Source organism: Mustelus asterias, chromosome 2 (assembly GCF_964213995.1).
Source record: "Mustelus asterias chromosome 2, sMusAst1.hap1.1, whole genome shotgun sequence".
Taxonomy (NCBI): domain Eukaryota; kingdom Metazoa; phylum Chordata; class Chondrichthyes; order Carcharhiniformes; family Triakidae; genus Mustelus; species Mustelus asterias.
The window spans coordinates 44137722-44154049 of NC_135802.1; the positions used below are offsets into that span (position 1 = coordinate 44137722).

General features: G+C 42.9%; 1 protein-coding gene across 1 annotated transcript in view; it reads left to right on the forward strand.

The window, feature by feature from the left end:
* The window catches only part of LOC144480685 (uncharacterized protein C10orf67, mitochondrial-like), a 187290-nt gene that overhangs the window by 25299 nt on the left and 145663 nt on the right, over positions 1–16328 (forward strand). Inside the window, exon 4 of the mRNA XM_078200283.1 lies at positions 7655–7729. Coding sequence (XP_078056409.1) covers positions 7655–7729 — 75 coding nt within the window. The remainder of the gene's footprint in view (positions 1–7654; positions 7730–16328) is intronic.

The window sequence follows — 16328 nt, forward strand, 5'->3', positions numbered from 1 at the left end:
AGACTGTAATTCAGGTGAAAATACCAGATGAATGGCACAAATGGTTACTTGAGTCTCTTTCTGAGTTTTCCACTAAGCTGCTAAAGAGCCTTTGTGGATATTCCAGGCCCTAAACGTTTTTGCATCAGTCCATTTATGAGATTATTTCTACATACTGATGACAAAGTTCGGAGTATAGATAAAGCTGCTTCTCAGGTGGGTGGGAAGAGAGATGCTAGTGCCTAATCACATTAGATGTATATCCTAGTAGCTTGTATGCAACATGATATCCACAACCCAGTATATCGGATCAGATGTGAGGCAAATAAGTATGAAAAAAAAACTTTTGAGAATATTTAAAAATAGTCTCTGGACTATTTAGGAAGCAGAAGAAGTGTAGTAATTTTAAAAATTGTTTTGCTTAACTCATTCACCATCTTCAGACTAGGAGTAGCATCATACAATTTACAAAACCATTGTTATTTCCAGTCTTAATGTTATACTCCAAGCATTATCTTAAGCCATTATAGTGTTATTTGTGTGTGTATTTAATATCTTGCGTGGTCTCACTCTCTTATACATATATAAATATATAGATAAGCAACATGAAGCAAATAGTAGTAAATTATTAGACTTAGTAATGTTTGTCATCTTGCTCATCGTTCAAACTAACATGATTATGACTGAGTTAATTGGTTTCTTTGTCTCTGATCTGCATTTAAGCTTCAAAATTAAAATAATTATCGTGTATAATTCATCAGTCTTGGGTAGTGTTCCACAGAGGTCTAGATTAATTCATTTCCTTAAAGTTAAGTGAGGGCAAAAGGAGGTTGATAGTGGAACTCGTGGAGGAGAAGGAAAATAGGAATGAAGGAAGAATGGCTGATGGGGAGGGAATTGGGAGAAAGTGAGGGAGAAGGCAGTAGAAGGGAGTGACAAATGGAAAGGGAAGAAGAGAGGAAGTGAACATCTGGAAAGGAGAATTCAAATTGGCAGAAAGTTGAGGTATTGAACAGCCAGCCAGCCAGAAAGAGAAGTACACGCGTTGGAGAGTAGGGAATGTTGTGGTTGGGAAATGGGATGAAAGATGTTGCTGTCAGAGAGAAAATGAAATTATGTCATGTTAGCCTACAAGGGACAACTGTTGAGCTATTCAGCTTTAGGGGTTCAGGGAAAAGTGGGTGTGAGGGTTGAAAACTTGCTCAGTGGATAGGATATTGAGACAGGATAAAGGTCAGTGTGCAGGGAGGAATATATGAGTCTAAATCCTATTCACTATCTGAAGTAAAGTATTGAGGATTAGATTTCTCAATGGTGTTGGAACTGTTGGCTGTAAACCTCAATTTGAGGGTTTGTGCTCGGTGAGTGAATAGAAGTTAAGGGCTGAAACCTTGTTGTGGTGAAATTGTTACAGTATGAAATCTTGGTCAAAAGAAGAGCACATGAATTGGTAAATATCCTTTTCTATTTCCTCATGTCACCAAAAAGAAAGTACTTTTTTTACAGCGACTGATCTCATCAAATTGTACAGAACACCAGCATCGTTCCAAAAAAACTCTTTACCTGTATGCACTTGTTCAGACATCTGTGTATGCATATGCATTTACATGAAACTATTTGAATCTTCAGGGACAATGTAGACCAATAATTTAAATTGATGAATCTGTCCTTTGTAGATGATTGTTTTTAATTTTTAATCTTGTACCAGGATTGTTTTGGGTTTAAAAACGTGGGATGTTGGAGCGGGGAGGGGGGTGGCGGCTAGAATAGCACAGTGGATTAGTACGTTGATATTCCTGTCTGAACCTTATGTAAAAATACTAATAGTATGCAGTTCTCTTTGTTGTTTCTAAATGGCCTGTGTGAAGTTTTATTTCAGTTAATAGTGGGCAAAACCATAGCATAAAACTGTTCATCACTTGTCAAAATTGATTCCGTTTCTTAGGTCATAAAGATGATGATATGTAATGTAGAAAATAGGACAAGGAGCTGTTTATTCCATTTGCATTACCATTGCAAAATAATGATGGTGCTAGTATTTACTAAAAAAAGATGTACTGTTGGCCTGTGCCTCTGACGGCATCGCCACTGCTGACTAGAGTCATAGATTCTAGAGTCATAGAGGTTTACAGCATGGAAACAGTACTTCAGCCCAACTTGTCTATGCCACTCAGTTTTTACCACTAAGCTAGTTCCAATTGCCCGCATTTGGCCCATATCCCTCAATACTCATTTTCCCCATGTAACTGTCTAAATCCTTTTTAAAAGACAAAATTGTACCTGTCACTACTACTGCCTCAGGCAGCAGTGAGTTCAGAAACTCACCACCCTGTGTGTGAAAACATTGCCCTTCTGGACCCTTTTGTATCTCTCTCCTCTCACCTTAAACCTATGCCCTCTAGTTTTAGACTCCCCTACCTTTGGGAAAGATGTTGACTATCGATCTTATCTATGCCCCTCATTATTTTATAGACCTCTATAAGCTCACCCCAAAGCCTCCTATGCTGCAGGGAAAAAAGTCCCAGTCTATTCAGTGTCTCCTTATAACTCAAACCATCAAATTCCAGTAACAAGCTAGTACATCTTTTCTGCGCTCTTTCTAGTTTAATAATATCCTTTCTATAATAGGGTAACCAGAAATGTACACTGTATTCCAAGTGTGGCCTAACTACTGTCTTGCACAGCTTCAACAAGACGCCCCAACTCCCGGATTCAATGTTCTGACCAGTGAAACCAAGCATGCCAAATGCCTTCTTCACCACCCTGTCAACGTGTGACTCCACTTTCAAAGGAGCTATGAACCTGTGTTCTGAGATCTCTTTGTTCTATAACTCTCCCCAACGCCCTATCATTAATTGAGTAGGTCCTGCCCCGATTTCGATCTACCAAAATGCATCACCTCACATTTGTCTAAATTAAACTCCATCTGCCATTCATCGGCCCACTAGCCCAATTGATCAAGATCCTGTTGCAATCCTAGATAACCTTCTTCACTGTCCACTATGCCACCATCTTGATGTCATCTGCAAACTTACTAACCATGGCCCATAAATTCTCATCCAAATCATTAATATAAATAACAAATAACAGTGGACCCAGCACTGATCACTGAAGCACACCGCTGGTCACAGGTCTCCAGTTTGAAAAACAACCCTCTGCAACCACCCTCTGTCTTCTGTTGCCAAGCCAGTTTTGTATCCAATTGGCTACCTCACCCTGGATCCTGTGAGATTTAACCTTATGCAACAACCTACCTTATCAAAGGCCTTGCTAAAGTCCATATAGACAACATTGACTGCACTACCCTCATCTACTTTCTTGGTTACCCCTTCAAAAAACTCAATCAAATTCATGAGACATGATTTTTCACTCACAAAGCCATGCTGACTGTCCCTAGTCAGTCCTTACCTCTCTAAATGCCTGTAGATCCTGTCTCTCAGAATACCTTCTAACAGCTTACCCACTACAGACATTAGGCTCACTAGTCTGTAGTTCCCTGGCTTTTCCCTGCAGCCCTTCCTAAACAAACGCACAACATTTGCTACCCTCCAATCTTCATGATTCAAATAACTCTGCTAGGGGACCCGTAATTTCCTCCCTAGCCTCCCACAATGTCCTGGGATACATTTTCTTCAGGTCCCGGGGATATATCTATCTTGATGCGCTTTAAGACTTCCAGCACCTCCTTCTCTGTAATATGTACACTTCTCAAGACATCACTATTTATTTCCCCAAGTTCCCTAACATCCATGCCTTTCTCAATTGTAAATACTGATGAGAATTATTCATTTAGGATCTCGCCCATCTCTTGTGGATTCGCACATAGATGACCTTGTTGATCCTTAAGAGGCCCTACTCTGTCCCTAGTTACTCTTTTGCCCCTTATGAATTTGTAGAAGCTCTTTGGATTCTTCTTTGCCTTATCTGCCATAGCAATCTAATGTCCCCTTTTTGCCCTCCTGATTTCTATCTTGACTTTACTCCGACAACCTCTACTCTTCAAGGGATCCACTTGATCCCAGCAGCCTAATTATGTCATATGCCTCCTTCTTTGTGACCAGGGCCTCAATATCCTGAGTCATCCAGGGTTTCCTACTTCTACCAGCCTTGCCCTTCACTCTAAAAGGAATGTGTTTAACTTAAACCCTGGTTAACACATTTTTGAAAGTCTCCCACTTACCAGACATCCCTTTGCCTGCCAACAGACTCCTTCAATCGACTTTTGAAAGTTCCTGTCTAATGCCATCAAAATTGGCCTTACCCCAATTTAGAATTTTAACTTTCGGGCCAGACCTATCATTCTCCATAGCTATCTTAAAATTAATGGAATTATGGTCCCAAAGTGAACTCTCACTCACATTTCTGTTTCCTGCCCTTCCTTATTTCCCAAGAGGAGGTTAAGTTTTGCCACCTTTCTACTTGGGCCATCCGCATAGTGAATGAGAAATTCCTGCTGAATACTGTTGCAAAGTTGAATAGATTAATTGTAGATTGGTGTTTGTAAAATTGTAAAATGCTAGGGAAAGCATTGCATTGCCCCTTTAAAAGTTGGTGCTTTCTCTGTGCTTAAAAAGTTAAAAAAATGCAAGTACATACAGAGACCTCAGACTGAAACATTTGTATCGAAGGGCCAGGCAGCAGTGTTGCCAAGACAACAAACAGGCTTTTGAATTTTAAAAAATTCAGCCAATCAAATTTGAATCGGGCACTTAGATACCAAGGACCTTTTGAATTTTCTGGTTTTGGCAACCTAAGACCAATCATATTGTGAGGGATATTGATATGTCATCACAGGCATAAAAGAAAGGGGGCAGTGCAACAGAGGAAGAGAGCATTGTCATCTGTCAGAGTAACAACTGTTCAGTTCCAGAGTGAGAGAGAACTGCTAGCTCGCAGCTTCATTTATGTCTTAAGAGAAAACACCATCTCGGCAGAAAAAGTACCAAAGAAGAAAGAAGATCCATACAGAAGAATCAACAGAAAAAACCCAGAATATTCTGGAAGATGCCAAGCCTGGTTATAATTTAAAGAGTGATTAAAATTCCATTTTTTTGCTAATAAGTGGGAATTGTATTTATCTGATCAGCATTCCATTAGAACCATGTTTTATATGGTTTGTTAATAGTTTAGTTAACTTGTTCACTGTTAGATAAATAAATTGTTACTTGTTGACTTTAGAGAGAGTGTCAGGGAGTTATTTTGATTTAACCACTAGAAGTTGCTGAAGAGCAGATCTTACCACTTCACACTCACTTTTACAGATTATGAGGTGAGGGACTCCTCTTTGAGTGGTTAGGTGTTCTCAGAGGGGGGATCCATCTCTGCTTCATAACAATATACTCGACAAGTTTCCCTCCATCCAAGCCCCTAATACTATGGCTGCCCCAGTCAGCGTTGGAAAAGTTAAAGTCCCCTATTATTACCACCCTATTTTTCTTGGAGCTATCTATAATCTCCTTATATATTTGCTCCTCAATTTCCCGCTGACTATTTGGGGGCCTGTAGTACAATCCTGTCAAAGTCAACTCTCCCTTCTTATTTCTCAGTTCTACCCATATAGACTCAGTGGGCAAACCCTTTGATATCTCCCCTCTCAGTACTGCCGTGATGTTCTCCCTAATCAAAAACGCAACTCCCCCTCCTTGCTTACCTCCTGTTCTATCTTTCTCATAGCATCTGTACCCTGGAACATTGAGCTGCCAGTCCTGCTCCTCCCTTAACTGTGTTTCAGCAATGGTTGTAATATCCCAGTCCCATGTACCCATCCATACCCTGAGTTCATCTGCCTTGCCCGTCAGGGCTCTTGCATTGAAATAAATGCAGTTTAATCCAGACTTCCCTTGCTCTCTGCCCTGCTTTCTCAGACCACCTGTCCTGTCATGTTATGTACACTCTCCCTGTGTTTTATTTCTCTTGGCCTTACTGGACCCATTCACTGAGTTCTCCACTGTCTCTGTACTCTGTACTGTAGCCCTTTTGTGATTTTTGTCTTTGGTTTCTCTGCCTTCCACCTTTCCCCTTACTGCCTTTTGTTTCTGTCCCCACTTTACTTCCCTCTGACTTCCTAGATTGATTCCCATCTCCCTGCCACATTAGTTTAAACCCTCCCTAACAGCATCCGCAAACACTTCCCCCTAGAACATTGGTTCCAGTCCTGCCCAGGTGCAGACCATCCGATTTGTACTGGTTTCACCTCCCCCAGAACGGGTTCCAATGTCCCCTGAATTTGAATCCCTTCCTCTTGCACCATTTCTCAAGCCACATATTTCTCTTAGCTATCCTGACATTCCTACTCTGACTAATACGTGACACTGGTAGCAATCCTGAGATTACTACCTTTTGAGGTCCTAATTTTAGTTTAACTCCTGACTCCAAGATTCAGCTTGTAGGACCTCATCCCATTTTTTACCTACTTCGTTGGCGCCTATATGCACCACGACAGCTGGCTGTTCACCCTCCCCCTCCAGAATGTCCTGCAGCAGCTCCGAGACATCTATAACCAAAACTGCATAAACACTTGACAATAAAGGTAATCATGTTTTTACCTGACACTTGCTGCCTGAACTGTTTTGCTTCCACTGTAGTGATTATTTCTCAGCTGTTGGAAATATGTGGTTATATGTTGATGTGGAGATGCCAGCGTTGGACTGGGGTAAACACAGTAAGAAGTCTCACAACACCAGGTTAAAGTCCAACAGGTTTATTTGGTGGCACAAGCCACTAGCTTTCGGAGCGCTGCTCCTTCATCAGGTGAGTGGGAGTTCTGTTCACAAACAGAGCATATAAAAACACAAACTCAATTTACAAAATAATGGTTGGAATGCGAGTCTTTACAGGTAATCAAGTCTTAAAGGTACAGACAATGTGAGTGGAGAGAGGGTTCAGCACAGGTTAAAGAGATGTGTATTGTCTCCAGCCAGGACGGTTAGTGAGATTTTGCAAGCTCAGGCAAGTTGTGGGGGTTACAGATAGTGTGACATGAACCCAAGATCCCGGTTGAGGCCGTCCTCGTGTGCGGAACTTGGCTATCAGTTTCTGCTCAGTGACTCTGCGTTGTCGTGTGTCATGAAGGCCGCCTTGGAGAATGCTTACCCAATGATCAGAGGCCGAATGCCCGTGACCGCTGAAGTGTTTCCCAACAGGAAGAGAACACTCTTGCCTGGTGATTGTCGAGCGGTGTTCATTCATCCGTTGTCGTAGCGTCTGCATGGTCTCCCCAATGTACCATGCCTTGGACATACCATAGACATCTTTTTAACCTGTGCTTAACCCTCTCTCCACTCACATTGTCTGTACCTTTAAGACTTGATTACCTGTAAAGACTCGCATTCCAACCATTATTTTGTAAATTGAGTTTGTGTTTTTATATGCCCTGTTCGTGAACTGAAATCCCTCTCACCTGATGAAGGAGCAGCGCTCCAAAAGCTAGTGGCTTGTGCTACCAAATAAACCTGTTGGACTTTAACCTGGTGTTGTGAGACTTCTTGCTATATGTTGAGGCAGTATACATTGACTTTTCTAAAACTTGAACAGAGAGAAAAATACATATATAAGAATCTGTGTTTATATTTGGTCTAGCATGCAGTAAGGAGAAAGTACAAACTTTGAAGTCATCATATTGTACAAAAGCTAACCATAGCTCATTGTATTAACTAACTTATTTCAATTTTTGCAGAGAATTGATGTTCTTCGTAAGAGTTTTAAACAACAGCTTGATAATGAAATAGCAAGGCTCACGGCTGGATTCAAGGTTAGTATTCCTGACTCTGTTTACATTTACCTTCCAATATTGGCACCAGAAAGGATGCATTTAACATTTTAAAAAATTTACCTCATTAATTCATGATCTGATTTTTTTTCATTCCTTTTAGTTTCTGGCTACAATACTTGACTCTGTAGCACTGCTTATTTTGGTGCTACAGGACCCAAGTGACTGAAAATACTGGCAGGGTCTCCTTTCCCAATGATTCCCAACACAGCTTGATTGAAGGATTGTGGAGCAATATCCCATGTGTGCACCTGGGCATTCAGAGTGGGCAGACTGTTAGGTCAGTCAGCGTTGAAAGCTGACTTGGCACCTGACCTGTCATTTTAGATCCTGTTATTCCTGTTAAATAACTCTATTAAGCCAGCACAGCTGCACTGGAGTTCAGTTGCATGAAGGAACCTATATCAGCGTTACTTAAAGGCATCACTTCAACTTTCAGATGAGGTGCTTTTGACTTTCTCTTTGCTACTTGAGAGTTAGTGGTACTGCTATGTTATTGGAGGAGTTGACAGAACACTCTATATGCCTCAGAAAAGCAGCCAGCATAATTAAGGACCCCAGGCACCCCGGACATACTCTCTTCCACCTTCTTCCGTCGGGAAAAAGATACAAAGGTCTGAGGACATGTACCAACCGACTCAAGAACAGCTTCTTCCATGCTGCCATCAGATCTTTGAATGGACCTACCTTGTATTATGTTGATCTTTCTCTACACCCTAGCGATAACTGTAACACTACATTCTGCTCTCTCTCCTTTCCTTCTCTATGTACAGTATGCTTTGTATAGTGCACTAGAAACAATACTTTTCACTGTATATTAATACATATGACAATAAATCAAATCAGAAGTTTATTTCAATCAGAAGGGATGGTGCTGGATCTTTGGAATGAACGGTGTGGTTTTGAAAGGCCTCTGTGCTCTGCTTGCTCATTCATAGGTATAGTTGTAGTTCTTCTTGTGAAGGAACAGTGATTTTATTTCCAAGTCACAGTGGTAAGAAACCTGAAAGGGATCTTCCAGGTGGTAGTGTTCTCATGGATCTTGTCCTTCTAGATGGCAATGGTCATGGGTGTGGAAGGCATTGTCTAAGGAGCCTTGGTGAGTCCCTTGAGTGTGACTTGTAGCTGCCACTGTTCATCAGTGATGGAAGAAGTGAATGTTTGTTGAAAGGGACCCAATCAAGCGGGCTGCTTTTTCTTGGTTGTTGTCGAGCTTCTTGAGTGTTGTTGCAGCTGCACTCTTCCAGGCAAAGGGACAGTATCCAATTACACTTCTGACTTGTGCCGTTGTAGATTATAGACAGGCTATGGGAAGTCAGAAGGTGAGTTACTTGCCACAGAATTCCCCGCCTCTGACAACCCAGACCTGCAGTAGCTGGGCAAGGACAGCACTTGATAGTAGCTGTCAAGATCACCATGGCCCTCAATTTCTGTGCCATTGGATCTTTCCAGACTGGAGCTGGCGATATCACTGATATATCTCATTTAGCAACCACCTTGGAAGTTATCAAGACCTTTACACCAGGGGAGGTCTCAATAAGCAGAAAGAAACAGGAGGTGTGAGCATAGGACTTTTCCAGGATAGGGGGTTTCATCAGGGTGCAGGGAGCCATAGATTGTGCACGTCATGCAGACATTGCATCTCAACAGAAAGACTTACTGAAAAGACAAAGTGTTCCATTTCTTAGATGTACAGATGGTTTTCAAACAGGCATTTCCTGGCAGTGATTGCAATGCTTTCATCCTGTGCAGTCAGTGGATCCAGACACCTTTTGAACCATTGCACCACTCCAGAAGATAGCTGCTCAGTGACGAGGGCAGCCCATTGTTCACATGGCTGGTAAGCCTGCTCCCTCCACCACCCAACTACACATGGACAGCAATACGAGAGTGACAGCCATGTGGTCCATTGGTGACCTGAAATAATGGTTTTGCTGTTGGACTGCTTGGTGGGTGGAATCCTCCACTAATCTTTTGAGAATACCTCCCAATTCATGGCAGTCTGCTGCATCATAGGAACATAAGAAATAGGAGCAGCAGTAAGCAATTCAGTCCCATGGGCCTGCTCCACCATTCAACTTGACCATGGCTCAATCCCATTTTCCCACACTATCCCAATATTCCTTGATGTCTTTAATATCTACAAATCTATCAATCTCTGCCTTGAACATACTAAATAATTAAGTTTCCACAGCTCTCTGTGGGTAGTGAATTCTAAAGATTTATCACCTCTGACTGAAGAAATTCCTCCTCATCTCAGTCCTAAATGGCCTACTCCTTATTCTGAGACTGTGTCCCCTGGTTCTGCACACCATCCCCACAGCTAGGGGAAATATCCTTCCTGCATCTACTCTGTGGAGCCCTGTAAGAATTTTCTATGTTTCAATGAGACCACTGATCATTCTTGAGAACTCCAGAGTCTCCACACTGTCCTCAAAAGACAATCCTGACTTCCAGGGGAGTTTTGTTGCAACCCCTTTATGGCAAGTATGTTTTTGCTTGGGTGAGGAAACCAAATCTACACAATACTCCAAGCGCAGTCTCACCAAGGCTGTGTACAATTGTCGCAATATAGCTTTAAATCCTGTACTCAAATCCTCTTGCAATGAAGGCCACATACTGTTATGTATGTTGGTGCATGCTCCTTTAAGAGAATGGGTCAGGTGACCATGGACTGAAGTTCCACCCTGGCTGAAGTTGGGCTAGACAGTCTTATGCTGATTGTGTTGGGATACAGACATGTTAATAAACTGTTCCTGTTAGTTTACCACCACTGACCTCGTAGTTTTTTTCTTGGTCTCAATATCAGACCTCAAATATAATAACTGGCGATGAGGCTGAGTCATGGCCGATTGACTGCATATCACTGCCAATTTTTGGGAGAGGGAAGAAAATTCATGTTGTCATCCTGGACTCCAAAAACGGCACGAATTTCCAAGGTACTGGGATAGTCCCAAGGGAACAAGCCTAAGCATTGGCAGTAGCGGTCATGCGGGGACTCGGACCGCATTCAATGCTGCAAGAGGTACTCTCCAGGAAGGCTAAAGGAAGTGGTCATGAAGGGGACTCTGCCTATAGTTGGAGGCCAGGAATAAGAGAGAGATCTCTCCACCGGGAGCGCTGAGAATGTTGGGAGGGAAGCAGTCGTGAGGGGACTCGGAGGACAGCTGACAGGGAGAGCTACAAAAGTATGCTCCTGGCTGTAGAAATTAAAATTAAACTGTAATGTAGTAAATAGGCTAGCGAATTCGAAGACAAGGTTACAGGATGTCCTGGGGAAATAGAAGGACGTATTCTAGGGGTTCCTGGGTGAGATAAAAGGGGTCGAGATAATGATCCAACTAAAGTCAGAGGCTCATCCGGTGCCATATGCCATATGCCATTTGGCTGAAGATAGAGGCCGAATTAGTATGACTGTTGAGCATGGGGGTGCTGCAAGCAGTCATGACCAATGAATGGGCCACCCTACTTGTGCCAGTCTTGAAGACTGACAGCATGGTGAGAACTTGTGGGGACTTCAAGATAACTGTAAACCCAATAATGTGTGTAGATCAATACCAATTCCCTCTTATAAGCTGTTTAGTGGATTGGCATGAGGGAAGACATTTCAAAGATGGACATGTCTCAGGCCTATCTTCAAATGGGAGTGGCAGATGAGTCCCAACCATCCCTGACATTCATAACTCTTCAGGGGCTCCTCTGCTATAAGCTTCTTCCTTCTGGCATCACTTAGGCACCAGCCCTTTTTCAGAGGGCTATGGACCAAATTTTAAGTGGGTTACCTGGGATCCAGTGTTACTTAGATGATATTTTGATGACAGGCTCTACCGAGGAGGAGCATTTGAAGAACGTTGAAGAGATCCTCAGTAGGTTGCAGGAACGTGGCCTGCAGGTAAAGAAAGAGAAATCTTCGGACCATACACCAGAATACCATCTATGGCAGTGGCACATTTACAATGATGGGCACTACTTTTGTCAGCATACTCCTACAACATATGGTACAGACAATTCAAACAGCATGGTAACACTGATGCACTTTTAAGGCTGCCTCTTCTGGAAGATTGGCATTTGAAAATTATATATTTTCACCTAGATGATAAAGTACCTGTATCAGTGGCCCAAGTTCAAAATGCTACAAGAAACGACCCAGTCTTAAGTCAAGTGATTGAATAGTCTTCCTTTGTAAGACTAAATCTTAGTGTTATAATGCAGGTCAGAAACTCCAAAATGTTTTATGAAGTCTGCTTGGATCATAAGTTTTACTATTTAAATTTGGCTAGGGTAAGAATGAGATGTTTTACATCAGGTATGATTCAAATGACCCACTAGGGAGCTTTTATCAAACAAAGTTTATTTAAGAATACAGTTAACATATAGCAATAACTTTTACCAAGTACAAACGAGAAAAAAAACATGATATTGTATAAACCTTAACACCTAAATGAAATGTTCTAACCAAACAAACTCCCCCATAAACTTATACCTGCCACAGGTTTAACACCGAAAATAAGGATGCTCACATGCTGCTGGAAATTAGTCCTTTGGTTCGAGAATTGAAACTCTGACTTCCCAGCGACGTAACTTCCAGCAGCCCTCTTGATACATGCACAGACAAGCTTGAAGTCAGAACAGCTTCCCAAAACACCCAGGGGGGAGAGAGAGAGAGACTCTAGTTCCTAGCTAGCAGACCACCAACAGCAGAATTTTCACTCCAGGAAGGCAAGTAGATCTGCTTCTGGTTAGCCAGCAGAATTTACAATACCAGGGAGAGAGAAACACGTTAGTCTGATGTCCAAACATCTTCTAAACTAAAACAGCAGCCAGCAGCCCCAAACTGGAAATGAAAAGAACTCCTGTCACCTGACCTGTCAATCGTTCTTCCTCCAACAATTCTGGGTCATAAAAAATCCCAGTGAGTACCTGAGGCCCAGAGTAAAAATAAATAAATCCCCATTTAAACCATTGAAGCAGCAATAAAAGGACTTCTAAGCAGACAGCTCGGCAACAATGAAAAATAAACCTGTCTACAAACTGCAGAAAACATAATTTCAAAAAAGAGCATTTCTTAAAGGCACCCTAGTGTCACAATAGGAATCAGCGTATTTTACATCTCTACCTGTCAATGAGGTGGGAGTTGTCCATAACAGATGGATATCCTTCGTGGGACCAGTGTCATACACTGTTCAAACTCAGGATAAACACGTCTAGAGGAGACTCAGGATCAGCTGATGGCTGCTCCACACCAAAGCAGGGAACTCCTCTCTGATTGTTGCAAGAATCAACTGAGTCTTGTGCTCCTGAAACTGAGGGAGTTTTGACCAGAGAGGAAACGTCAGCAGAAGCTACTGATGACAGTAGCCAGGCAAGAGAGGAAGCACAAGAGCTTCTGGAAATGCAGGGAAGAACAGTTGAGAAGAGCTCGATGGCAACGAGACAGTCGTCCAGGAACTGTCATCCTCGCAATAGACTGGTTATTCCTATGTAGACTTTTTAATGGACGTTGATATTACTATTCACAGTTGTTTTTCATGTTATGTAATATGGGAGGTTTTGAAGTAAGCAGGGAGGCGTGTTATGTATGTTGGGATAAGCCTCTTTAAGAGAATGGATCAGGTCACTTGGGACTCGAGCTCCATCCTGGGTGGAACTTACCGAGCCAGTCTTGTGCTGACTGTGTTAGGATGCAGACATGTTAATAAACAGTCCCAGTTAGTTTACTACCACTGACGTTGTGATCTTTTATTTCTCTATTATTAGACCGCGAACATAATATATACCATTTCCCCTCCTAATTGCTTGCTGTCCCTGCATGTCAACCTTCAGTAACTTATGAACAAGGATGCTCTGGTCTTTTTGGGCATTAACACTTTCCAGCTTCTCATCATTTGCATTTCTGTCTTTCCTACAAAGTGGATAACTTCACAATTTTCCATGCTACATTCCATCTGCCATGTTCTTATCCATCAGTCAGCCTGTTTAAATCCCCTTGAAGCCTTTGTGCATCCTCTTCACCATTCACTTTCCCATCAAGTTTAGTGTCATCAGCAAACTTGGAAATGTTACATTGACCCCTTCATCCAAATCATTCATAAAGATTGTGAGTAACTGGGGCCAAGCACTGATCTTTCTGATATCCCACTAGTCAAAGCATGCCAACCTGAGAATGACCTGTTTATTCCTGCTCCATGTTTTCTGTCTGTTAACCAATCTTCAATCCATCCAGTATATTGTCCTCAATCCATGTGCTCTAATTTTGTTTACCAACCTCTTTTGTGGGACCTTAACAAAAGCTTTCTAAAATTCTAAATACGCAATGTCCAGTATGTGAGCTGCCTGGTGCCCAGGCAAATCGGCACCATGTAAAACAGAGCTGAATTTTATATACAAGAAACATGATATAAATACATTTTTTTCATACATAGTATCATCACACCTTCCCCCTTACTGTGGGGTGGCACAGTGGTTAGCACTGCTACCTCACAGCGCCGGGTTACAAGGGCCGGGTTCAATTCCAGCTTCGGGTCACTGTCTGTGTGGAGTTTGCATACAGACAATGTGAGGAAACTGGGTGCCCCGGTTTCCTCCCACAGTCCAAAGATGTGCGGGTTAGGTTGATTGGCCATGCTAAATTGACCCCAGTGCCAGGGGGATTGGCAGGGTATATATGTGGGGTTACAGAAATAGGGCCTGGGTGGGATTGTGGTTGCTGCAGACTTGATGGGCTGAATGGCCTCCTTCTGCACTGTAGGGATTCTATGGATTTGTTAGCATCATTTGTTAACATCAGAGCATCACTGACCTATACAAGAAGGCCAGATACGATCTAAGGAGATCCATCAAAGATGCCAAAAGACAGTACCGGACCAAGCTAGAGTCCCAGGCTAGCCACACCGACCCCCTTATGGCAAGGTCTGCAAGACAGAACAGGTTACAAGATGAAGGCAAGCAAAATCGCCGGCTCCAACGCACCCCTCTCTGATGAGCTCAATGCATCCTACGCCCATTTTGAGCAAGAGGTCAGCGAAAGCATGTCCTCCACCCTGGAAGCCCTGGATGAACCTGTATCTGGGGTCACCATTGCAGATGTCAGAGCAGCTTTATTGAATGTGAACCCATGGAAAGCAACTGGCCCGGATGAAGTACCCGGATGAGCACTCAGATCCTGCACGGATCAACTGGCAGGAGTATTCGCAGACACCTTCAACCTCTCTTTACAATAATTTGAGGTCCTTATCTGCTTCAAGAAGACGACCATCATCCTGGTACCTAAGAAAAACCAAGCAGCGTTCCTTAATGACTATCGGTCGGTGGCTCTAAAATCCATCATTATGAAGTGCTTCGAAAGGCTAGTCATGGCACGAATCAATTCCAGCCTCCCGGACTACCTGGATCCACCACAGTTTGCCTATCGCCGCAACAGGTCCACAGCAGACGCCATCTTCCTGGCCCTGCATTCAACCTTGGAATACCTAGATAACAAGAACACCTATGTCAGACTCCTATTTATTGAGTACAGCTCAGCATTCAACACCATTATTCCCACAAAACTCACCTCCAAACTCCATGGCCTGGGCCTCGGCACCATCCTCTGCGACTGGATCCTGAACTTCCTAGCTCACAGACCACAATCAGTAAGGATAGGCAACAACATCTCCTCCACGATTATCCTCAACACCGGTGCCCCACAAGGCTGTGTTCTCAGCCCCCTACTATGCTCCTTATACACCTATGACTGTGTGGCCAAATTCCCCTCCATTTCGATTTTCAAGTTTGCTGACGACACCACCGTAGTGGGTCGGATCTCAAACAATGACGAGACGGAGCACAGGAATGAGATAGAGAATCTGGTGAACTGGTGTAGCAACAATAATCTCTCCCTCAATGCCAACAAAATGAAGGAGATTGTCATCAGCTTCAGGAAGCGTAAAGGAGAACATGGCCCTGTCTACATCAACGGGGATGAAATAGAAAGGGTTGAGAGCTTCATGTTTTTAGGTGTCCAGATCACCAACAACCAGTCCTGTTCCCCCATGCCAACACTATAGTTAAGAAAGCCCACCAATGCCTCTACGTTCTCAGAAGACTAAGGAAATTTGGCATGTCAGCTACGACTCTCACCAACTTTTACAGATGCCATAGAAAGCATTCTTTCTAGTTGTGTCACAGTTTGGTATGGTCCTGCTCTAACCAAGACTGCAAGGAACTACAAAAGGCTGTGAATATAGCCCAATCCATCACGCAAACCAGCCTCTCATCCATTGACTCTGTCTACATTTCCCGCTGCCTTGGCAGCAGCCAGCATAATTAAGGACCCCACGCACCCTGGACATTCTCTCTTCCACCTTCTTTCTTAGGGAAAAAGATACAAAAGTCTGAGGTCACGTACCAACCGTACTTCTTCCCTGCTGCTGTCAGACTTTTGAATGGACTTACTTTGCATTAAGTTGATCTTTCTCTATACCCCAGCTATGACTATAACACTACATTCTGCACTCTCTCGTTTCCTTCTGTATGAATGGTATGCTTTGTCTGCATAGTGCACAAGAAACAATACTTTTCACTGTATGTTAATACATGTGAC